The sequence below is a fragment of the Bos javanicus genome, chromosome 3 (genome assembly GCF_032452875.1).
Source record: "Bos javanicus breed banteng chromosome 3, ARS-OSU_banteng_1.0, whole genome shotgun sequence".
Taxonomy (NCBI): domain Eukaryota; kingdom Metazoa; phylum Chordata; class Mammalia; order Artiodactyla; family Bovidae; genus Bos; species Bos javanicus.
In genome coordinates, this window is record NC_083870.1 from 28,593,617 (window position 1) to 28,619,899 (window position 26,283).

The window sequence follows — 26,283 nt, forward strand, 5'->3', positions numbered from 1 at the left end:
ATAGACCATGGGGTCGCAAGGAGTTGGACATGGCTGAGCGACTTTCACTTTCACTTCAAGATAGACTTAGGCTTCCCAGGTGGCTCAGTGGTAAAGAATCCACCTGCCAATGCAGGAGACACAGGAGATGTGGGTTCAATCCGTGGGTCAGGAAGATCCCTTGGAGGAGGAAATGGCAACCCACTCCAGTAGTCTTGCCTGGAAAATCCCATGGACAGAGGAGCCTGGTGGGCCATAGGGTCACAAAGAATCAGGCATGACTGAACAACTGAGCAGACAAGATAGACTTACCCTCTAGTCCTCCTATGTAGATTAATTCATAGTCTAAGCTAAGGCAAGGGCAATGGAAATGTGAGGAAATTAATGAATTGGCAGTTCTCAGGGGACACACAGTCATCTTTGCTCCTTTCTTGTATTTAGAGCACAGAGGGCTGGGGCAATGGGTGAAAATACTATGCTGAACACATCCCTATCTGGGGACCTCTCTCAGGGCCCTCCCCACCCACCCTGGGGCTAGCCTGATGACTAGTCTGTGGCTTCCCTAGGACAGTTCTGAGGCAGAAGATTTGAAAAAGATCTGCATTAACAGAAGTATCAAATAGACCCTGCCAACAATTTTACAGCCTCAAGGATTGCCCATTCTGAAAGTGGCCACCCCTGACTCACGACAGTGGCAGGGAGAGACTGAAGAAGTTTCTCTCTGAGGGTACAGTGTGGCTTACGTAGGGGTTGCACCCAGCCTCACAACCACGGAAAAGGGGGAATGCCCTCTGTTGGCCATCTTGACTCAGCACCCCTAAAGTTCCTTCTTTAATTCTTTTCTTCATAAGGTAAGTTTTACCGTATAATCAGTTAACAAAATGGCCATTAGGTGTCTCCCCTGCCACACCCTGCTGCTGAATTCTGTCAGAAGCTTGGAGTCCCGATCCTGGTTATTCCCTTAAGTTTATCTTTTCCCTTCCAAAAACTGATAACACGTGCCTTTTTATTGATTTATTTATTTTTAACTGTGCCTTTTTAAATCCAGCATTTATAGATCTTAGTCTGATGTAGGATGAGATTGAGGAGAGAGAGAGTTATGATACTAATTTCTTTGAACAAACATTGGTAGCAGTTTATAAATATCACACCTACACATAGTGTTTCATAGACTCTACAAAACTGTAGAAGTTATTGAGGACAAAAATGATTTTTTGGCATCCTTCTGTTCAAACCATTTAAGTAGCTATTGATTTTGCCAGATATTTAGCTTCTCAAAGAATTATCCAAGACATAAAAGATGTCAGTAATGCCATAGTTCACACACCTCAGTTTATGCTTTGGTGAAACTATTGAGTTAAATAATGATGCTTTATTAAGAATCATTTGCAATTAAAAATGGACTGGAAATGAAGAGATGCTCCACTTCTTGAATGAATCAGTGGCTTTTTTTTTTTTTTTGCCATGCTGTATGTCATGCAGGATCTTAATCGTAGCTCTCAGATCAGGGAATGAACCCACGCCCCCTGCAGTGGAAGCCTGGAGTATTGACCACTGGATTACTAGGAAAGTCCCCAAATGCTCCATTTTTTAATATGTGGTCAGTGTTGCAAAAATTCAAAGCTTTGCCAGAAATAGAAAACTATTTAGACCACAAGTGTATTTAAACAACAAATGGTTACAAACACATTTTCCAAAGTAAAAATAAAAATGAGACCTGGGGTTAACCTGAAATATAAAATTCCAAAACCGGTAGTGTATTAAGTCTTTTATAATTATTAAGAACAGTCCTATAAGCTAGAAATAGATGCCTTTTCTTAGAGCAGAGTCTTGTTATTTTTAAAATAATAAAATAGGAATGTATTTTAAGCAGTTAATGAAAGTCTTACCCGGTAGCCATAATGATGTATCACACATAAAAGTGCCACTTATAACCAGTAATTATTGGTTATAATTACTTGTTAACTTGAGTTAAACATGCAGGCAGTTTGCTGGCCTTTTTTTAAAATCAGTATTCATCATTTGAAAGTCATTAACAAGTGGTTTCTTCTGTTTCAGATCTTTGGCATGGTATTCAGCATGGTCCTTTGCTGTGCGATACGAAATTCACGAGATGTGATATGAAGCTACTTCTACATGAAAAGTGTAATCTAGAGTATACAAATGTCACAGGGGCTGTCTCCTGGCTCATTTTTAATATTCAAAGGACATTAGGATCTAAAATAATTTGCTGTTAACTGTACATTTGCACATGTATGTGTGTTTGGCTCAAGACTGGTTTGCACCTTTAATGAATGCCTATGTATGCTGACTGAGAGCATGTTCATGTGTGATCTGTGTGTTTCTGGTATATGCATAATGAAATCTGGTTGCTGGGAATTCCTGAATCTTGGTATGTGAGCATATTTAACTCTAAGAAAAAGATCAAAAAGCTTTGAAAAAAGAAACTTGGTTGTTTAGAAGAAAAATGATAGTAGGTCAGTTTCTCAGACTCTAGCCATAGGAAGTAAGATATAGAGAATTCAGGGATTTCTAACTTATGGAAGCAATAAGCCACAGAGATTGAGAGATCATGGTGCAGTGGTAAAAGCGACTGTGTTTGGGTTAGGTGTATGGGTTTCCTGGGATTTATTTTTATATATGTAATCTCTCCAGAATTTAGGATTAAATACACCTGTAAAACTAAATATAGCATGGAAAATCTAATTTGAATAAGTCATACTTTCCTAGTATTAAAAAAAAAAAAAACCTCACTCTGGAAAGAGTGTCACACAGACAATCACATGCTCTATGAAACTGAGTGTTTTCAGGACTAAAAGGAAAACCTTTTAACAACTTTTTAAGGAAATATTTTTGTTCTTATATAAAGACATTTAAATATTGCTTTATAACTTTCCTGTTCTGACTTTTCTCTGAACCACTGCCACCCTCACATCCGCAAAAGGGCTTTGATCTCAAACTTTTCTGTGTTTCTTCAGATGGAAGCATAGAAAGACTAAAGCAAGAGATCTGGCAGGTGCAAATTGTGGGAAAGAAAATTTTTACTGGCACTGTATCTTTGAAATACCTCATAACTTGAGTTTACATATTTTCCTAATTTTTTCTATTTTTCTTATTTATTCACCTAGAGAATTCTTCTTTATAGATTAAGAACTACAAGTTTTCACCACGTAAAATAGATTATATCATGAGCATCCTTAGCTAAACCAAAATAAAGGAAAACATCCTCTCCTAGTTTTGTGCACACAACAGAGACAAGCTAAGGAAATAAAAATACACACACAACAGAAACATGTTCCTTCTGTGCAAGTCTCTTTATAAAATTAAAATGTTTGTGTTCTTTATGGTCTTGATGCTTCGTTGTAATCCCAAATTTATAATCTAAATTGACATGTATGTACATTTTTAACAACTTGCTGCATCTAGTAAAACATAGATTTTTTTAAATTTACATTTTAAAAGGCCATACAAAAATGAAAGTATGGGGGAACTTTTGAAACCCCCAAATAAGTTTATACTCGTGTGAGAACACAAGTCTTTGGGTCTGCACTAAAGGAAAGTGTACACTTCAAGAAACTTTCACAAAACATTTTGCTGAAAAGGCCTATCCGTTTGAAATAATCTCACTCCCTTGGAGAACCGTGTTTCTCCTGCCATACTTGCTACTGCTAATAACCATGGAGGAAGATTTCTAGAAAAAAAGTCCAGTTGGAGGCAAGCTAAAAATTTAATTGTGCATGGTTACTTCGCTGTGTCCATAGGTAACAAAAAGATTATTTTAAGAAAATCACTTCATGAAATAGATGTTTCTGTCCTGGTAGTTGAGAAATAGAGCTCTGAAAGTAAAGAACAAGCAGTCCATCTCTCTTGGTGGCTTTACTTCATTTGTCTGCCTAAAGACAAGAAATAAGCCCCAGGGTATACTTAGGTTTCTTCCAGCTCAGATTCCTCTGGGATTCAACAAAAGTGAGTTTCATTCTATACCTGAATTAACCTTAAAGAAGTCTAGTTAAAAGTGGAAGAGTAGAGATTTGTTCCATATATGATTAAAGTGCACCTTTGGGGAGTAATTTTTCTAAAATATGTGCCGTGAGTAAAAGTAGAGAATTTAACCTCTGAGTGAGAGTAGACTTACATACATATATATCTTGACTCTCTCTATATATAGAATATATATGCATAACTTGAATATATGTATACATGTGTATATATATAAACACATGTATACATATATGTGTACAAATATATATGCACATATATAAGTTTTTGGTTATATTTGTTTACCTGAACTAATATGAGATCAGACCCAAACATTTTCTTAAATGTATGGTACCCAGACACTGAATCAAAGCATCTTGATGAAATATTTTAAGTTATTTCAAAATTAAATTTTCTATGTACTGCAATTGCTTGTTTGATTATCTTAAAATTCCATTATATATTTATCCATACCTTCATGCAACTTATCTAAATGTGTAACTATTAATATAAATCAACCCAAACAATTGATGAAAAAAGGAAAGAGTAGTAACCTTTCCATAGTGTTATTAGTGGAAACTATGGATCACAACAAACTGGAAAATTCTTAAAGGGATGGGAATACCAGACCACCTTACCTGCCTCCTTAGAAATCTGTATGCAGGTCAAGAAGCAGCAGTTAGAATGGGACATGGAACAACAGACTGGTTCCAAATTGGGAAAGGAGTACATTAAGGATGTATATTGTCACCCTGCTTATTTAACTTATATGCAGAGTACATCATGTGAAATGCCAGGCCAGATGAAGCACAAGTTGGAATCAAGATTGCCGGGAGAAATATCAATAACCTCAGATATGCAGATGACACCACTCTTACGGCAGAAAGCTAAGAATTAAAGAGCTTCTTGATGAAAGTGAAAGAGGAGAGTGAAAAAGTTGGTTTAAAACTCAACATTCAAAAAACTAAGATCATGGCATCCAGTCCCATCACTTCATGGCAAATAGATGGGGAAACAGTGGAAACAGTGACAGACTTTATTTTCTTGGGCTCCAAAATCACTGCAGATAGTGGCTATAGCCATGAAATTAAGACGCTTGCTCCTTGGAAGAAAAGCTATGACCAGCCTAGACAGCATATTAAAAAGCAGAGATATTACTTTGCCAACAAAGTTCTGTCTAGTCAAAGCTATGGTTTTTCCAGTAGTCATGTATGGATGTGAGAGTTGGACTATAAAGAAAGCTGAGCGCCAAAGAATTGATGCTTTTGAACTGTGGTGTTGGAGAAGACTCTTGAGAGTCCCTTGGACTGCAAGGAGATCTAACTAGTCAATCCTAAGGGAAATCAGTCCTAAATACTCATTGGAAGGACTGATGCTGAAGCTAAAACTCCAATACTTTGGCCACCTGATGCAAAGAACCAACTCATTTGAAAACACCCTGATGCTGGGAAAGATTGAAGGCAGGAGAAGAAGGAGACAACAGAGGACGAGACGGTAGGATGGCATCACCAACTTGGTGAACATGAGTTTGAGAAAGCTCCAGGAGTTGGTGATGGACAGGGAAACCTGGCGTGCTGCAGTCCATGGGGTCGCAAAGAGTTGGATATGACTGAGTGACCGAACTAAACTGAACTGAAGTGAGAGCTGTACTTAAAAACAACACTCTCACAAAGTTATCATATATAGTTCTATTTCAATTAATACTGTTTGAGCTAAATTACATTTCTCTTCCCCAGAGTAGCTCCTTTATTATCCAAAATACAACCTGTAAAATTGCACACTGCTCCCTTTTAATGCTCTTTGACCACCAGGCCCTTGATTTCAGCAACCCCATTTTCCCTACCCATAGGAGGGAGCACTAACGGGCCTTTGAAGTTAGTTGCTTAACTACATCATCTTAGTTTGGGCTCATCAAAATCAAATTTGTATCAAGGTATATTTTAAGATGGGCTTCCCTAGTGGCTCAGCAGTAAAGAATCCACCTGCAATGCATGAGCCACAGGAGACAGAGGTTCAATCCCTGAGTCAGGAAGATCCTCTGGAGGAGGGCATGGCAACCCACTCCAGTATTCTTGCCTGAAGAATCAAGAGGAGCCTGGTGCGCTACAGTCCATAGGGTCACAAAGAGTCACAGGTAACTGACGGGACATAGCATACACACACGCATATTTTAAGAGAAACAAAAGGTTTCTATTTTCTTTCAACATGACTCTTTTTTCTATAAGATGTACCTGTGAGGTATTGCATGTGGGTGTCCTTTGAAAGGTAAAAAGACTACACCAATGCAACATGTTGTTATTAATCATTTTGTTGATATTCTCATTTTAACAAGGATGACTAAATACATTTCAGGAGTCCACTATTCAGATGGCTGTCTCCTAGGGACATGGAACACATTGAAGAATAGAAGTAATATGTCCAGAAAGCTGCAAAGCAAAATCTATGCTGATTTCACAAAGTTTTTAGCTAATATGCCAGTAACACTTCCAAAATTTTGATGTTGTTTTGATTTTGTCCTGTATAACTTATGATGGTTTTACTTATATTAAATAGAAGAAATTTAAATTAAATTAAAAGGTATAATTAGCAAAGTGCCTAGCATACCTGACATTGATAAATATTACCTATTGTTATAATTATTATGTTTATGAGTTTTGTTAATTATTAGGTTGGCATGAAAGTAATTATGATTTCGGATGTGAATTTTAAACCATTATAATTCACTCAAACATATCTTTATTAATCAAAATAGGAACCATTACCATCAACACATTTTTGCCAATGAGAATTAAGTTTGTTTATTCCTGTAGCGTAAAAATCTGTGCTTCGGGATTCGACGAATTCTTGGAAAGCATTTTCTGCTTGCTGCTGGTTGTCAAGATGCTTGAAGAAGTAGTAATCAGTTGGCAAGAGATCAGGTAAATATGGCTGATGAGGCAGCCCAACTCATTCAACTTTTGAAGTGTTGGTTGTGTGACATGCAGTCGGGCATTGTCATGGAGAAGAATTGGACCCATTCTTTTGACCAATATCAGGTGCAGGCATTGCAGTTTTCAGTGCATCTCATCAGTTTGCTAAGCATACTTCTCAGATGTAATGGTTTTGCTGGGATTCAGAAAGCTGTAGTGGATCAGATCTGCAGCACAACACCAATTAGGGACCATGACCTTTTTTTGGTGCAAGTTTGGTTTTGGGAAGTGCTTTGGAGCTTCTTCTTGGTCCAACCACTGAGCTGGTCATCAGCAGTTGTCAAATAAAATACACTTTTCATCACATATCACAATCTGATCAAGAAATGGTTTGTCATTGTGTAGAATAAGAAAAGACAACACTTCAAAATGACAATTTTTAAAAAATTTCAGTCAGTTCATCAGGCACCCACTTATCAAGCTTTTTCACCTTTCCAATTTGATTCAAATGCCAAAGGGCCATAGACTGGCTGATGTTGAATTCTTGGGGAACTTCTTGTGAAGTTTTAAGAGGATCAGCTTCCATAATGGCTCTGAGTTGGTCATTGTCAACTTTTGATGGCCAGCCACTATGCTCCTCATCTTCAAGGCTCTCATTTCCTTTGCAAAACTTCTTGAACCACCACTGTATATTCATTAGCAGTTCCTGGGCCAAAGGTATTGTTGGTGTTGTAAGCTGTCTACTGCTTTACAATCCATTTTGAACTCAAATAAGAAAATCATTCTAATTTGCTTTTTGTCTAACTTTGTTTCCCTAGCCTAAAATAAAGACCAAGTAATAAATCATTAGGAAAAAACATAGCACGAGAAATGTGCATTAAAATGATGTTTTAACATAATCACATTTTTAAAGAAGGTATTCCAATATCAAATGAAAAATGTCAACAATGCAAAAACTGCAATTACTTTTGCACCAACCTAATATAATTGAAACATGCATAATTGTGTATAACTAATTAAAACACTCTTACTCCTTGGAAGGAAAGTTATGGCCAACCTAGATAGCATATTCAAAAGCAGAAATATTACTTTGCCAACAAAGGTCCATCTAGTCAAGGCTATGGTTTTTCCTGTGGTCATGTATGGATGTGAGAGTTGGACTGTGAAGAAAGCTGAGCGCCAAAGAATTGATGCTTTTGAACTGTGGTGTTGGAGAAGACTCCTGAGAGTCCCTTGGACTGCAAGGATATCCAACCAGTCCATTCTAAAGGAGATCAGCCCTGGGTGCTCTTTGGAAGGAATGATGCTAAAGCTGAAACTCCAATACTTTGGCCACCTCATGCGAAGAGTTGACTCATTGGAAAAGACTCTGATGCTGGGAGGGATTGGGAGCAGGAGGAAAAGGGGACGACAGAGGATGAGATGGCTGGATGGCATCACTGACCTGATGGACGTGAGTTTGAGTGAACTCCGGGAGATGGTGATGGACAGGGAGGCCTGGCGTGCTGCGATTCATGGGGTTGCAAAGAGTCAGACACGACTGAGCAACTGAACTGAACTGAACTAAACTGAAAGATACTTCCACAAATGACAAATACCTATTTGAACACATTCATCTGTTGAATTAATGAATAGTTTTTGATATATTTCCCAATTCTAATTTAACAACTATATATCAAGAGCCATAGCTAGAGTTCCTGTATTTTTCTCTGGGTCTCTCTGTCTTGTAAGATGCAACCCACTCTTCAGTTCAGTTCAGTTCAGTCGTTCAGTCATGTCCAACTCTTTGTGACCCCATGAACCTCAGCACGCCAGGCCTCCCTGTCTATCACCAACTGCCGGAGTCTACCCAGACCCATGTCCATTGAGTCAGTGATGCCATCCAACCATCTCATCCTCTGTTGTCCCCTTCTCCTCCTGCCCTCAATCTTTCCCAGCATCAGGGTCTTTTCCAATGAGTCAGCTCTTCGCATCAGGTGGCCAAAGTATTGGAGTTTCAGCTTCAACATCAGTCCTTCCAATGAACATCCAGGACTGATCTCCTTTAGGATGGACTGGTTGGATGTCCTTGCAGTCCAAGGTACTCTCAAGAGTCTTCTCCAACACCACAGTTCAAAAGCATCAATTCTTTGGTGCTCAGCTTTCTTTATAGTCCAATTCTCACATGCATACATGACTACTGGAAAAACCATAACCTTGACTAGACGGACCTTTGTTGACAAAGTAATGTCTCTGCTTTTTAATATGCTGTCTAGGTTGGTCATAACTTTCCTTCCAAGGAGTAAGCATCTTTTAATTTCATGGCTGCAATCACCATCTTCAGTGATTTTGGAGCCCAGAAAATAGTCAGCCACTATTTCCACTGTTTCCCCATCTATTTGCCATGAAGTGATGAGACCCAATGCCATGATCTTAGTTTTCTGAATGTTGAGCTTTAAGCCACCTTTTTCACTCTCCTCTTTCACTTTCATCAAGAAGCTCTTTAGTTCTTCTTCACTTTCTGCCATAAGGGTGGTGTCATATGCATATCTGAGGTTATTGATATTTCTCCCGGCAATCTTGATTCCAGCCTGTGCTTCATCCAGCCCAGAATTTCTCATGATGTACTCTGCATATAAGTTAAATAAGCAGGGTGACAATATACAGCCTTGACATACTCCTTTTCTTATTTGGAACCAGTCTGTTGTTCCATGTCCAGTTCTAACTGTTGCTTCCTGACCTGCATATAGGTTTCTCAAGAGGCAGGTCAGGTGGTCTGGTATTCCCATCTCCTTCAGAATTTTCCACAGTTTGTTGTGATCCACACAGTCAAAGGCTTTGGCATAGTCAATAAAGCAGAAATAGATGTTTTTCTGGAACTCTCTTGCTTTTTCGATGATCCAGTGGATGTTGTCAATTTGATCTCTGGTTCCTCTGCCTTTTCTAAAACCAGCTTGAACATCTGGAAGTTCACGGTTCACATATTGCTGAAGCCTGGCTTGGAGAATTTTAAGCATTACTTTGCTAGCATGTGAGATGAGTGCAACTGTGCGGTAGTTTGAGCATTCTTTGGCATTGCTTTTCTTTGGGACTGGAATGAAAACTGACCTTTTCCAGTCCTGTGGCCACTGCTGACTTTTCCAAATTTGCTGGCATATTGAGTGCAGCACTTTCACAGCATCATCTCTTAGGATTTGAAATAGCTCAACTGGAATTCCATCACCTCTACTAGCTTTGTTCATAGTGATGCTGCCTAAGGCCCACTTGACTTCACATTCCAGGATGTCTGGCTCTAGGTGAGTGTGAGTGATCACACCATGTGGGTGTGGGTCGGGAAGATCTTTTTTCGTACAGTTCTTCTGTGTATTCTTGCCACCTCTTCTTAATATCTTCTGCTTCTGTTAGGTACGTACCATTTCTCTCCTTTATTGAGCCCATCTTTGCATGAAATGTTCCCTTGATATCTCTAATTTTCTTGAAGAGATCTCTAGTCTCTTCCATTCTGTTGTTTTCCTCTATTTCTTTGCAACCCACTCTAACATTAGAATTATTTTTTTTACTTTGTTTTGGAACTACTATTTTGTACACTTGAAAAAACTCTATATGAGACTGCTGATATGCTAATATGAACAAAGTAAGTCTCTGCCCTCAAGGAGGTTAGAGTGGAAAACAGGAAAGTATAATTACCATGAGGTAAGTGCTATGATTATTGTTAACCCAGAGTGGATCCACTCAGCCTTGGAGAGGATGGTCAGAGGAGAGAGGCTTCCTGAATTTTAAGGACACCAAACTGAGTCCTGAAGAACCCATACAAATGAGTCAAGTAAAAAGTAATAGAAGTAGAGAAAGTGAGACATAGCTGTGTTAAAAGCTAAATAGAAATTGGCCAGGAGAAACGAGAGGGTAGGGAAGAACTTAATACTTAACATTAAAAGTAGAGTGAAAGATACCACAAAAAAAAGAATTTTTATTGCACCTAAACTCAGACTTGCTGCTCAGTAAAGGAGGCAATCTCATACAGAAAAAAATAAACTTTTAAAAAATTGAGGTATAATTGACATATATTACTTTCAGGTATATGAATTAATGATTCAATATTTGTAAATATTTCAAAATGATCACCACAATAAGTCTAGGTAATATCTGTCATCATAAATTGTTAAAGAATTTTTTTCTAGTGATGAGAATTTTTAAGATTTACTCTCAGTAATTTTCAACTATGCAACACTATTATTAACTACAGTCACCACGCTGTACACCCCTATGACTTGTTTATTTTATAACTGGGGGTTTGTTCCTTTTGACTCCCTTCATCTATTTCATCTACCCACCCACCCCCACCCTCCTCTTCTGGCAACCACCTATCTGTTATCTTTTTCTCTGGGCTTATTTGGGGGTTTTTGCTACATATAAGTGAAATCAAATGGTATTTGTCTTTCTCCATCAGAATTTTTCACTTGTAGTACATTCAGGGTCCATCCATGTTGTCAAAAACGGGAAGATTTCCTTCTCTGCTGAGCAGTGGTCTATTATATACATCTACTAAAACTTTATCCATCCATGGCCACTTAGTTGTTTTCAACGATGCTACAATCTTGACTATTATAAATAGTGCAGGAATGAACATAGAGGTGCATATATCTTTTCCAGTTAGTGTTTTCATTTTCTTTAGATAAATATCCAAATGTGGAATTGCTGGATCATATGGTAGCTCTATTTTCAATTTTTTAATGGGAACTCCATACAGTCTTCCATGGTGGCTCCAATTTATAACCCACCAACAGTGTACAAGGGTTTCCTTTTCTCCTTGCTATTTGTTTTCTTTTTGATAATAGCCATTTAACGGGTGTTAGATGCTATCTCATTGTGGTTTTTATTTGCATTTCCCAAAGACTAGTGACACTGTACATTTTTTCATGTACCTGTTGGCCATCTGTATGTATTTTTTGGAAAAACTGTCTATTCAGGTCCTCTGCTCATTTTTTAATCAGATTGATTATGTATCTTTTTGATGTTGAGTTATATGAGTCTTTGTTTATTTGGGATATTAACCCCTTGGGATATATTGTGTGCAAATACCTTCTCCTATTTAGTAGGTTGTCTTTCTGTCTTGTTGATAGTTTCCTTTGCTGTGCAGAAGATTTTTAGTTTTATGTTGTTCATTTTTGCTTTTGTTTCCATTGTCTGATGAGACAGATTGAAAAAATATTGCTAAAGCCAACATCAAACAGCATACTGCCTACATTCTCTTTTATGAGTCTTATGGAATCGGGTCTTACCTTTAAGTCTTTCATTCATTTTAAGTTGACTTTTGTATATGCTGTAACAAAGTAGTTCAGTTTCATTCTTTTGCAGATTGATGTCCAGTTTTCTCAACACCATTTATTAAAGAGACTATTCTTTCCACATTGTATAATTTTGGCTTCTTTGTTGTATATTAATTGACCATATATGCATGGTTTTATTCTAGGTGCTCTATTCTGTTCAATTGATTGTCTTTTTTAATGCCAATACCATACTGTCTTGATAACTATAGATTTGCAATATAGTTTGAAATCAGGGAGGATGATGCTCCAGCTTTGTTCTTCTTTCTCAAATTTGCTTTGTTTATTTGAGGTCTCTTGTGGTTCCATACAAATTTTAGAATTGTTTGTTCTAGTTTTGTAAAAACTAGCATTGGAATTTTGATAAAGATTGAATTGAATTATGTAGATCATTTTGGGTAGTATGGAAATTTACTTTAACAACATCAATTCTTCTAGTCCATGAGCACAGAATATCTTCCCATTTATTTGGGTCTTCTTCAGTTTCTTTAATCAATGTCCTATAGTTTTCAGTGTACTGGACTTTTACCTCCTGGGTATTTTATTATTTTTGATGCAATTGTAAATAGGATGGTTTTATTAATTTCTCTGTTACTTTATTACTAATGTATAGAAATGCAACCAATTTCTATGCATGATTTTGTATCCTGAAATTTTACTGAATTCATTTATTAGTTCTCACAGTTTTTTGATGAAATCTTTTTTTTTAATTTTATTTTTAAATTTTACAATATTGTATTAGTTTTGCCAAATATCAAAATGAATCTACCACAGGTATACATGTGTTCCCCATCCTGAACCCTCCTCCTGCCTCCCTCCCCATACCATCCCTCTGGGTCGTCCCAGTGCACCAGCCCCAAGCATCCAGTATCGTGCATCAAACCTGGACTGGCAACCCATTTAATACATGATATTATACATGTTTCAGAAGTCTTTAGGGTTTTCTATATATAGTGTCATGCAGTGACCATTTTCATTTCCAATTTGGACATCTTTTATCTTTTTCTTGCCTACTTGCTCTGGCTAGGACTTCCAATACTATGGTGAGAGTGAATATTCTTGTCTTGTTCTTCATCTTAGAGAAAACGTTTTCATTGGTATGATGTTTTCTATGGGCTTGTATATATGACATTTATTATGTTGAGGTACATTTCCTCTAAAAGAGAACTTGTATTACTTGAATTTCCTTTTATCAGGAATCATCACACTATTACCTGACAATATATCATCTTGGTACATTCACTTACTTCTAAAGAGTTTGGCCATTAGAAATGCAAAGATTATTGCACTGATTCCAAATCCATCAGGTTACGAAAGAACTCTTTATATTGCAAAGTCAAATGAGAAACAAGAGGGACTCTTTTTAAGGAATTGAATCTCAAATATCCTCTGCCAAAAACTGACTCCTTCAAACTTGAGATTGAATTAGAGACCAATTCAGAACATGTTCCCAAATTTCCATCTTTCTCTTCTCACACAAGCAATTATTCTTCAGTTTCTCATCTATGCTCATTTGTTATTTATTTCTTATTTATTCTAAGTTCTCTATTTATTGTCTCACTTCTAAACCCAAAGAATACTAATACTTTCCAAAACAGCATTTCCATATACTCAAGTTTATGGATCCAGTTGAGGTAAATTGTGGGTCACGCCAATTCCAAAGCTCTTTTCAAGGATTCTTTGCTTGGACAACTCCATTTTCAAAAGTAGTTTAATACAACATATATGTGTCTAACCCAAATGGATTGCCTTCAGTGGAAGGAAACAAGTTGTCTCTGATGCACCCACTGTAAGATTCCATGGTGGTACAGGCCACTATACCCATGTCCAGGCCTAGCCTCCTTAATGAAGGAGAAAGCCCACATGACAAATGTCTTCTGAAGAAGTAAAACTCTCACTGTTTGCAGATGACATGATCCTCTACATAGAAAACCCTAAAGACTCCACCAGAAAATTACTAGAGCTAATCAATGAATATAGTAAAGTTGCAGGATATAAAATTAACACACAGAAATCCTTTGCATTCCTATACACTAACAATATAGAAATCAGAAAGAGAAATTAAGGAAACAATTCCATTCACCATTGCAATGAAAAGAATAAAATACTTAGGAATAAATTTACCTAAAGAAGCAAAAGACCTATATATAGAAAACTATAAAACACTGATGAAAGAAATCAAAGATGACACAAATAGATGGAGAAATATACCATGTTCATGGATTGGAAAAATCAATATAATGAAAATGAGTATACTACCCAAAGCAATCATAGATTCAATGCAATCCCTATCAAGCTACCAACGGTATTTTTCAGAGAACTAGAACAAATAATTACACAATTTGTATGGAAATACAAAAAACGTCGAATAGCCAAAGTTATCTTGAGAAAGAAGAATGGAACTGGAGGAATCAACCTGCCTGACTTCAGGCTCTACTACAAAGCCACAGTCATCAAGACAGTATGGTACTGGCACAAAGACAGAAATATAGATCAACGGAACAAAATAGAAAGCCTAGAGAGAAATCCATGCACCTATGGACACCTTATCTTTGACAAAGGAGGCAAGAATATACAATGGAGAAAAGACAATCTCTTTAAAAAGTGGTTCTGGGAAAACTGGTCAACCACTTGTAAAAGAATGAAACTAGAACACTAACACCATAGACAAAAATAAACTCAAAATGGATTAAAGATCTAAACGTAAGATCAGAAACTATAAAACTCCTAGAGGAAAACATAGGCAAAACACTCTCTGACATAAATCACAGCAGGATCCTCTATGACCCACCTCTCAGAGTAATGGAAATAAAAGCAAAAATTAACAAATGGGACCTAATTAAACTTAAAAGCTTTTACACAACAAAGGAAACTATAAGCAAGGTGAAAAGACAGCCTTCAGAATGGGAGAAAATAATAGCAAATGAAGCAACTGACAAAGAATTCATCTCAAAAATATACAAGCAACTCCTGCAGCTCAATTCCAGAAAAACGAACGACCCAAACAAAAAATGGGCCAAAGAATTAAACAGACATTTCTCCAAAGAAGACATACAGATGGCTAACAAACACATGAAAACTGCTCAACATCACTCATTATCAGTGAAATGCAAATCAAAACCACTATGAGGTACCATCTCATGCAAGTCAAAATGGCTGCTATCAAAAAGTCTACAAACAATAAATGTTGGAAAGCGTGTAGAGAAAAAGAAACCCTCTTACACTGTCAGTGGGAATGCAAACTAGTACAGCCACTAGGGAGAACAGTGTGGAGATTCCTTAAAAAACTGGAAATAGAACTGCCATACTACCCAGCAATTCCACTGCTGGGCATACACACTGAGGAAACCAGAATTGAAAGAGACACGTGTACCCCAATGTTCACCGCAGCACTGTTTACAATAGCCAGGACATGGAAGCAACATAGACGTCCATTGGCAGGCAAATGGATAAGAAAGCTGTGGTACATATACACAATGGAGAATTACTCAGCCATTAAGAAGAATGCATTTGAATCAGTTCTAATGAAGTGGATGAAACTGGAGCCTATTATACAGAGTGAAGTAAGTCAGAAAGAAAAACACCAATATAGTATACTAATGCATATATATGAAATTTAGAAAGATGGTAGTGATGACCCTATATGCAAGACAACAAAAGAGACACAGATGTAAAGAACAGTCTTTTGGACTCTGTGGGAGAAGGCAAGGGTGGGATGATTTGAGAGGGTAGCGTTGAAATGTGTATATTATCATATGTGAAGTGGATTGCTGGTCCAGGTTTGATGTATGAGACAGGGTGCTCAGGGCTGGTGCACTGGGATGACCCTGGGGGATGGAATGGGGAGGGAGGCGGGAGGGGGGTTCTGGATGGGGAACACATGTGCGCCCGTGGTTGATTCATCTCAATGTATGGCAAAAACCACTACAATATTGTAAAGTAAGTAGCCTCCAATTAAAATAAATTAATTAATTTAAAAAAAAGTCTTCTGAGCTTGAATATTTATAAGGGCTGTCTCTGAACCTCATAGCCTTTCCACAGTTCAAGTTCTTGAAAAACATTTTTCAGGTTCTGTGAAAGTCTTATGTGATTAGTACCAGTTAGGTTTAAACATTAGACTTTTTACTCATTAATCAAATATCTATATTCAATATACAGATTCAGAGGGAATGTTATAATCCTGCAGCTTTAAGTGTTCATGTCCTCAAGCAATACAAGAACCCGAAGACCCAGATTAATATTTGGAGCTCATCCTAATATCAACTTCAGATATTAAGGTAAGAATAATTTGGATTCCTGACTTTGCATATAAATGTACAACTACTGTGTCCTTGTCGGCGGAGCATGGGTTTGGGTACTAATCCATCTGCACTGCCTTAGCATCCCCTGACACTGTCAGCCTGCAGGTATTTACATGATGCCCACGTTAATGCAACCAGTGACTGTGGGATATAGCAAAGACAACTGACCCTGCCGACAATGCTTTTCACCCAGTGGCAAATTCTCTATCCAAAATTTGGATAGAGAGAAATGGAAAATACAGGATAAGTCATCCTTCTGAGGTCAGGTCTGCAGGGGACTAGGTCTGTCACTTCACCCAGCTCTTGAAATCAAACTCTCATGAAAGAGTACTTAAGAAAGGAAAAGAAAAACAAAACACTTACTAAGCAAATTTACTGGAAAACAGTGTTTCCATATTGAAGGTTTAGGTTAGAATTTAAGATGATTCCTCTCAATGAAATCCCTTCACACTCTACCACTATTTCTAAAATCTTTCATAATTATACTAGTTTTTCATGACATCAAAAGCCCAAACAGCACAAGTTGCTGAAAAATGTCTCAAATTACCTGAAAGACTACAAAGGATTTAGACTTCTACATGTAAAATGATCATGGCCTCTTATCTAAGCTTTTGGAGTATAGCTTTCATAAGTCAGTAGGCCCACCAGAGTAATTAAATAGATTAGAATATACTGTTTACTGAGTTTTGGTGAAGTTTTATCTTGTGCATTTGAATGACAGGATAAAGTACTATATTGCAAATTTCACATATTCCTTACTCTTCCCCTCTGCTCCAGTCTTGTTTCAGCCTTTGGAAGTAGGTGTCTCCAGTACACTGATGCCATGTGTTACTTCAGGGCCTGATAACACTACTCTGTAGCTTTCCCATATTCATTTTCTATTAATAGGCTAAGATGAACCTCATGGCCCTCTGCTAAAAGAGTCTACTTAAGACTGGCTTTCATTAGTAACTCATGTCCCTGTTCTTCATTTTACCACTCTGCCCTTTCATGTGGAAATCATCCTTCATATGAGCTGGAAATGCTCTTTCACTCCTCTTTTCTTCTAAAGCCCTTAAGCTCTTTAATGCATGAATGGGTAGGATATGGATGAAATAGTACTCAAATGTACACAAGGTGTTGTGAAATATGTCAATATTTTATTAGTTTTATTCTAGGTAAATACATTTAACCAAATTGCAAATTACATTACTATTAAAATTAGATAGAAAATCCCACCATATAGGACTTCTGAGGTTTGGTACAGTAGTTTGTTTTGATGGCCTCATGTATACAATCACTATAGTCAGTATTACACTTGCCACACTTACAGCTTATAGCTACCGGGTAGGAGAAATAAGGAGTAACATGGCGTGGGCATCCTGGTATTTCTGCAGTCTTGTACATGAAGTCTCTGTATGTACAGACATCCTGAGACAGGGCATATTTGGGAAGAAACAGCTTGCCATTGACATCCTGAGGAAAGAATTTAAAAGGAGCATAATGCAATAGGACTTTAGAAAATATATAGTAATGGAAACAGATAAAAATTAATTAACATTATTTTGTCATAAATAGGACTCGAGGAGGATTCTTTAGTTCCATTTCCCAATGCCAACTTAATATATCCACACTAAACCCCGTTGAGATAAAAGTGACACTCCCTCTCTTTCATCTTATATCATGCGACCAATATGCCATTTAAATAAATTTTGGAAAAAGCTGTTACAAACAGTTATCTGTGTCCACTGTGCTGAGTATACACTGTAACCTGTGCACTCTACCTCTACAGAGCCAACAAGAATTAGATTTTGGAAATGAGGTTGTGGTTTATCTCATTTTCTTTCTGGATAGAAAAGGACTGGGTCTAGGTTTATCTAATTTTCAGCTAAAAGAACTGAAATGCACTACGTACCCGTGTCATACAATATCCAGCACAGATGGTGGTGTTGATGGTTAGGCAGTAAGCACATTCTTTCCTTTCGACATGCATCGTATACTCAGTTGGAATACAAAAAGACATTGCTTGTCCACATGCAAGGCCAAAAATCATGGACATCAGGAAGATAGCAGTCATGCTAAATCAAAGATAAGATTAAGATATTACATGTATCCTTTAGAACATTCAGAAGGGACGTTTGGAAAGTGCTATAATGTGTATTTGTGTGTGTATAAATATATGTATGTATTGAATACCTACTTTGTCTTAGACCCTATATTAGTGTTTTTGAATAGTTAATTTTCTCAATAAGCTTTCTGTGCACACTTAGATGTGGCTATGATCCATGTACCCCATCATGACAAAGCTCACAGAGTGAAAGTCCTGCTTGCAAGTGCCGCTTAGATCCAGTGAAATGGCGAGGCTGAAACACTACAACAGAAAAGTAGCAGGGACATGTAGTCAACTAAGTACAAAATAATTCGTTCATTGGAAACAATCAAAATACCTGCCTTTATCATTGTAAGAAGTGAGTTAATAGGCTTCAATAAGGGCGTTCCCAGAAACGTGCTTTTCTAAAAATTTTGGTTCAATAGCTTAAAAGGCCAACAAATTGGTCATAATAAGAAAGGGCAAAGAAATCAAGGAAGTGAATGATCAAACTTGAGTATAAGCTCAAATAATGCAAATAATCTTGTGTATGATTCTACTCAATGTCTGTCAAGAAAGACAAGGCTAGAGAAAGTCCAAAAATGGTCAATTAAAATTACACTGGTGTTACGGGGCTAAACCCAGTAATCTAAAAACCCCTCTTCTTAATCCTTGGGATATTCCTCTAAAGTTGAAAGAAATAGAGTTGGAAAAATAAAATTATTTTACTTGAAGTTGTATGGAACTCATTATCTTAAAAAGATTATGGAGGCAAAAAATATAGGTTGACACAATGAGAGTAACACAATCAAGGATGACAGGCCCACTGTAGGTTAGCCAGGAAAGTAAAATAAGTTTTGGTTACATGGAAGACATCAGAGGACTCTCAACCTCTGCAACTTAATTGCCTCTTTTAAAATCATTCATAAATGATTCATTGAGCACCTAAACACAGAGGTATGATTTCAGGCCCTAAATAATGAGAGCCCCCTGATGAAGAGTGTGTTCACTATCAACTGGTCATTGTAATGAGCTGGATAATGTTATGACAGTTTTGCCACTGAGAGGGGATAATCAAGTTTGAGACTTTGGGATATAAGTTGATCACTTCAAAGATTAAGAAGATTTTTTTCATCTTATAAATACCGTACAGTTGGCTTGGCATATTTGGATTCTTTACCTTCTCAAGGATCATAGTCAGAAAAGAAAATACATATCTTCATGGAATAGCTTTGAACACAAACTTGTTTTATTATTTTATTAAATAAATTATAATTCATTAAACATTGTTATTCAATCTGGGGCCAAACTATGGTGGAATGACTTCCCTGGTGGCTCAGATGTAGGAGACCCAGGTTCAATCCCTGGGTCGGGAAGATCTCCTGGAGAAGGAAATTGCAACCCACTGCAGTTTTCTTGCCTGGAGAATCCCATGGACGGAGGAGCCTGATAGGCTACAGTCAATGGGATCGCAGAGTTGGACACAACTGAGTGACTTCACCTTCACTTTCATTCAATCAAGAAGACTGTATCAAGATTTTTCTCAAATTTTCCTCAAATCTATCAATTATATTCCAATAGCATTTTTAAACTGCATATACTAAAACTTCCATTAATTGAAATCTCATGGACTCAGCCTCAGTTAACAAGTTAAAGAATTTTTGTCTTTAATTAACTCATAAGAAAAAAATGAAACCACAAGTCAACAAGCTAACAGGTATTTTAAATGTCAGCTTCCAGAGATTAGTGGCCATTCCAACCAGTCTCCTATTTGCAGAATGAGAACTACAGATGAACTAGACAAATATACATTGAGCATTTTAACCAGGCACTGAGAGATATAAAATGGATGTTATAGTCTTTGACCTCAAGGGCTGACAGTCTAGTGAAAGAGATAACGATGAACACTAATTAAGAAAAATACCTATTGTTTAACTGATAACACCACGTGTTGGTGATGATTTTGAGTAAATAGAACCTTCATATGCTGTTGGTGGGATGGTAAAATGATACATAAAAATATTTTGAAAAGCAGTTTGACAGTTTCTTATAAAATTACACATATACTTAACTGATGACCCAGCAATTCTACTCCTAGATATCCACTCAAGATAAATAAGAACAAATGTTTACAAAAAGTAGTTAGTGTTTTAAGTGCTCAGAGACTTGAAACTATGACTCTGACACCACAATAATCAAAGACTTTTTCTATATGGACAAGGAAGTGAACTCACCCACTAAAAAGGGTTTTCTGGTAAATACTTTCAAATAAAATTTGCATATTCTTGGTATGAAATACCAAGAAACAAAATTACAGAAATTGTGTACAGCAAAAGAACAGGTTAAAAGCACAAGAGCAAAATTACAAGAATTCCTTGCTCATAGAGTCTGGTTTTCTCAGTGCTTCACAAATGTGAGCTCCCTCTATGGTAGAGCTGGTTCCATTATTTTAGAGCCACAGACTTAGAGAATCCTCTGAAGGATCTTAAAAGTATTGACTGAGTAAATGACATAAAGTGCTCACACACCATGATCATACAGTTCTTGCCCATTTAGCCAGCCAACCACTGGATTTTTGCCATAGGAAATAATTAATTTCACGTATTTTAACTTTTAGGCATACGATCTATATAAAATAGATATGTGCTAACCTAGTGATGAGAATATTGGTTCTGAAGGTAAGCAACACATTTCAAGATCTCCCATAGGTCTATGAGAAATCAACTAAAATATTGAATCTGTCTGGCCTAATTTCCCCATCTGCAAAGCAGAAAGAGACAAGTACATCTGATCCTTTTTGAAACTGTAGAATGTTTTAAAAAACAGTCTTGGAACTTTTACTCATTGTTCTCATATCCATTATGGACACTCTAAATTGTTCTGAAGTTCCTCTTTTAAATGTAAAACTCCAAGGTAACAAAAGAAAAATTAAAAGTGCTGAATCATCTTTGCTATATAACAGTAAATAAAGTAAGAATTATTCTTTCTCCTTTATTGCAAATAGTAAAACTTCACCCAAAGAATTTTTCTGGGCCTTAATTTCTTCAGCTGTAAAAAAAACACTGAGGCCCAGAAGATGATAAGGAAGGACTTTTCAGCACATACAGAGTATGATTCTATGTGATAAATTAGTGTCAGGTCCCTGGTCTAATAGTGGTCTAAAATTATGCTTCCAGATTGTATTGCAATTGTGTGTAACTAAGAAATTAAGAAATTTGTGCTTTCATTTTTCCATATACTCCTTCCTAAAATCATAATAAAACAATACACATGAAGCACTTGGAATGCTACAGAAGACTGTGTAACTATATAACATTTAGTATATAAATCAGTGTTAGTTAATACCTCCTTATAAGACCTGCCACAATTTCTCTTGTATCGTCACCTGGACTCTCAACCTCTGCAACTTAATCGCCTCCTTTAAAAGTATTCATAAATGATTCATTGAGCACCTAAGCACAGAGGCATGACTTCAGGCACAAATGATGAGATGCCCTTTTCAGTGCCATGATCATCTACATCTACACTTGCAACATTTTTCCTGATTCCAAGATATCCTCTTTGCTTTGTCCCCTACCCAACATTTTCTCTCATTTTTTTGTTCTTACTACCTTTATTCTAAGCACATTTCTCTCTATTCTAGTTTCTTTCACAAATTTTTTTCTCCAAATCCCCTACTGTGCTATGAAAAGAATCAATTGTCCACCCTATGAACAATCCAGGAACCACGCTAAAGCAATATATTTTTCTAGAGAGGTATACAAAAGGTATATATATGTGCTTTGGACACTATCCAAGGTGGGTTAACTACAACTAAAATAATACAGAGTAAATTACCTCCACAAGTACCCCAAACTGAATTTACTCCAAGTTTTCTCAGAAGTACATTATCATCAAAAATAATCATTAGTAATTGACAGGATTTAATACATAGATTATTCAATTGATTAAAACATTTAAATCAAATGTAAACAGTAAGGGAAGGCCATGAATAGCAATCAGCCTTCATTAGGGAATTGACCAATTTTTCCTCTTCTTTGAAGTCAGTAGAAAATTTTCTTATCCTTACATATGTATTCATCTTCACCCACCATTGAACAATTTTGGAGCAGTAATTAGGATTTCTAGAGCTTATCAAAGCAAATTATCACTCACCATTTGCCATTTTTAAAAACTTGCTAAAATGATGAAAATAAGAATAATTTGGAATAGCAACATTTCGTTTCACAAAGCCTTCTCAGGGTAGACACCTACCTTACTTTGCATTGGTGAGCTGATGTTGTAATGACCCAGACTAAAAGCTCTTGGTTCATTTTATACCCTTCAGGATAATTCCTCTCTGATCCTCTTGTTTACATAATCACATTTGAATTACTGCTTTCTTATCTGAAAACCACCTATTGAAAATTCATACTGAATCTCAAATAAAATGTGTTTAGACAAACAACTTCACATCTTCCTCTGGAAACTGTGACATTATTGTAGCATGAATTTTCCTTTTCTCCTATTTCAAAATAAAATTACTCTTGTAAATACATCCTTTATTAATATTTATTAATATTAAAAAAAATATAAACACAGAAGGAGAAAAAACAAATTCAAAACAAACAAACAAAAAAAACCCTTAATATAGTCTATGTCAGTCTTGGGAGAAGGTGATGGCACCCTACTCCAGTACTCTTGCCTGGAAAATCCCATGGATGGAGGAGCCTGGTTGGCTGCAGTCCATGGGGTTGTGAAGAGTCGGACACAACTGAGCGACTTCACTTTGACTTTTCACTTTCATGCATTGGAGAAGGACATGGAAACCCACTCCAGTGTTCTTGCCCGGAGAATCCCGGGGATGGGGGAGCCTGGTGGGCTGCCATCTATGGGGTCACACAGAGTCGGACACGACTGAAGTGACTTAGCAGCAGCAGCAGTCTTGGGAATGAAAATTTTGGGGAAATTTGAGTGCCCCAAATTTTATCTAAATGCTTATTTAGAGATATATAAAATTATTGCTCATCTATAAAGCCAAGGCAACTTTATGGCAATCCAGGACAACTGGTATATATCTTGCTGATTAAAACTTGCTGATTAAAATAGCTCAAAATATCTTGTTTTTTCTTTGAATTTAAAACAATAAATAAAATTTACATGTGGGAAACAATAGTATTTAAGTAAATGGCCAAATATTTTGAGATCTCAAACTGATTGAGCTCAAATCCTGGTTCTGTCATCTACTAGCTATACGACATTAGCATGCTTGAGCTCTCTTTTACTTCTGTTTCTTTGCCTGTTTGAAGGTAATATCAGTGTTTGTGTAAAGCACTTAACACAGTGTCTGGCATATAATAAATGCTCAATAAATAGTTGTTGCTGTTATTGTTGTGGTGGTGGTATAGTCACTAAGTCATGTCCAACTCTTTGCCACCCCATGGACTGCAGCACGTCAAGCTCCCCTGTCCTCCATTATCTCTCAGAGTTTGTTCAAATTCATATCCATTGAATCAATGATGCTATCTAACCATATCATCATCTGCTGCCCTCTTCTCCTTTTGCTTTCAATCTTTCCAAGCATCAGGGTCTTTTCAAATGAGTCAGCTCTTTACATCAGGTGGCCAAATATTGGAGATTCAGCATCAGTCCTTTCAATGAATATTCAGGATTGATTTCCTTTAGAATTGACCAGTTTGATTTTGCAATCCATGGGACTCTATAGTCTTCTCCAATGCCACAATTTGAAGGGATCAGTTCTTTGGTGCTCAGCCTTCTTTATGGTTCAACTCTCACATCTGTACATGACTACTAGAAAAACCATAGCTTTGACTATATGTACTTTTGTTGGCAAATTGATATCTCTGCTTTTTAATATGTCTAGGTTTACCGTAGCTTTCCTTCCAAGGAGCAAGTGTCTTTTAATTTCATGGCTGCAGTCACCATCTGCAGTGATTTTGAAGCCTAAGAAAATAAAGTCTCTCACTGTTTCCATTTTTTCCCTTCTATTTGCCATTAAATGATGGGACTGAATGCCATGGTCTTAGTTTTTTTAATATTGAGTTTCAAGCCAGCTTTTTCACTCTCCTCTTTTGCCCTCATCAAGAGACTCTTTAGGTCCTCTTCCCTTTCTGTATTAGAGTAGTATCATCTGCATATGTGAATTTGTTGACATTTCTCCCAACAATCTTGATCCACCTTGTGATTGATCCAACCTGGCACTAAGAGCTTCCCAGGTGACTCTGGTAAAGAATCTGCCTGCCAATGCAGGTTCAGTCCCTGGGTCAGGAAGATCCCCTGGAGAAGGAAATGGCAACCCACTCCAGTATTCTTGCCTGAAAAATCCCATGAACATAGGAAACTGGCAGGCTACAGTCCAAGGGGATGCAAAAGAGTTGGATGTGACTTAGTGACTAAGCAACAACCACAATTTATAATAACTCAACATTTACTTAGTTAAAAATATTTAGCTACAGCACCTAGTACATATTTGTTGAATGCATAAATTTGTTGAATGCATAAAAGGCTGAGGGAGTACCTGAAAAAATAATTACTGAATCTTTGGAACCAACATACACTTTTCTCCATTCCACAGCCATAATTCAGTTTTACCCCTTTAACCTGTTTGCCTCACTGTAACAAAAGCAATATGTCAACAGTTCAATGGACCATTATCTTATAGCATACACAAAAACTAATCCAAAATGGATTAAAGACTTGTATTTAAGACCTTAAACTATAAAAGTTCTAGGAGAAAACACAGGCAGTATACTCTTTGACATTGGTCTTAGCAATATCTCTCTGGATATGTCTCCTCAGACAAGGAAAACAAAAGCAAAAATAAATAAACAATGCTACATCAAACTAAAAAGCTTCTTCACATCAAAGAATAAACCATCAACAAAACTAAAAGACAACTTACCAAATGGTAGAAGATACTTGCAAATTATATATCCGATGAGGAGTTAGTATCCAAGAAATATAAAGAACTCATACAAATGAACATCGAAAAAACAAACAACCCAATTAAAATATAAGCACAGAACCTGGATAGATATTACAGATGGCCAACAGACACATGAAAACATGCCCAGCATCACTTATTAATAGGTAAATGCAAATCAGAACCACTGAGTTAGCACCTCATACCCATCAGAGTGGCTATTACTGAATACAGAAAAAAATTACAAGTCTTGGAGAGTATGTGGAGGAAAGGGAGCCCTCATACACTTGGTAGAAAGGTAAACTTGCACAGCCACTATGAAAAACAATATGGTTAATTCCTCAAAAATTAAGAATACAACTATATGATCCATATATTTCACTTCTGGGTATTTATCTGAAGAGTACAAAGATACTAATTCAAAAAGATATATGCACCCTTATGTTCATGGCAGCATTATTCAGAATAGCTAAGATATGGAAACAACCTAAAGTGTCTATGACTGGATGAATACATAAAGAAGATGGAAAACTACTCAGTCATAAAAAGATGAAATCTTTCCATTTGCAGCAACATGGATGTACCTTGAGGGTATTAAGCTAAGTGAAATAAGTCAGGTGGAGAAAGACAAATAATGTATGATTCCAATCATATGTGAAATATTTTTAAAAATCAAAAGAAACAAAAACAAACAAATAGATACAGAGTACAGATTGGTGGCTACCAGAGGAGAAAGAAGGTTGGTGAGAAGGCAAAATGGGTAAAGGGAGTCAACTGTATGGTGATGGATAGAAACTAGCCTCTTGGTAGTGAGCACACTGTT

At 36.8% G+C, this 26,283-nt stretch overlaps 2 protein-coding genes and 1 long non-coding RNA gene across 4 annotated transcripts in view; 2 read left to right on the top strand and 1 right to left on the bottom strand.

The window, feature by feature from the left end:
• Positions 1–4,385, top strand: part of TSPAN2 (tetraspanin 2) — a 41,086-nt gene extending 36,701 nt beyond the window's left edge. Inside the window, exon 8 of the mRNA XM_061410449.1 lies at positions 2,038–4,385. Within this exon, the coding sequence (XP_061266433.1) occupies positions 2,038–2,103 (66 nt within the window). The 3' untranslated portion in view covers positions 2,104–4,385. The remainder of the gene's footprint in view (positions 1–2,037) is intronic.
• Positions 4,386–9,019: 4,634 nt separating this feature from the next.
• Positions 9,020–26,283, top strand: part of LOC133243541 (uncharacterized) — a 43,398-nt gene continuing 26,134 nt past the window's right edge. Inside the window, exon 1 of the long non-coding RNA XR_009735105.1 lies at positions 9,020–16,446. This is a non-coding gene — a long non-coding RNA (uncharacterized LOC133243541). The remainder of the gene's footprint in view (positions 16,447–26,283) is intronic.
• Positions 17,588–25,565, bottom strand: TSHB (thyroid stimulating hormone subunit beta). 2 transcript variants are annotated; one of them, XM_061410489.1, is made up of 3 exons: positions 25,440–25,565; positions 18,365–18,527; positions 17,588–17,925 (listed from the first exon to the last, which is right to left on the bottom strand). In XM_061410489.1, exons 2-3 carry the CDS (start codon positions 18,524–18,526, stop codon positions 17,671–17,673), a joined length of 417 nt encoding a protein of 138 aa, XP_061266473.1. In that variant the 5' UTR covers position 18,527; positions 25,440–25,565; the 3' UTR covers positions 17,588–17,670. The 2 variants fall into 2 exon arrangements, with proteins under 2 accessions (XP_061266473.1, XP_061266463.1); XM_061410479.1 differs by lacking the exon at positions 25,440–25,565 and adding an exon at positions 22,793–22,876.

Bases quoted from the DNA above. Each gene is read 5' to 3' on its own strand.
- TSHB (XM_061410479.1), bottom strand. From the start codon at position 22,851: ATGAACCAAGAGCTTTTAGTCTGGGTCATTACAACATCAGCTCACCAA. The intron at 18,528-22,792 runs GTAGGTGTCTAC...TCTTTGATTTAG, and splicing joins GCTCACCAATGCAAAGTAAG to CATGACTGCTATCTTCCTGA. The intron at 17,926-18,364 runs GTACGTAGTGCA...TTCTTTCCTCAG, and splicing joins CTGGATATTGTATGACACGG to GATGTCAATGGCAAGCTGTT.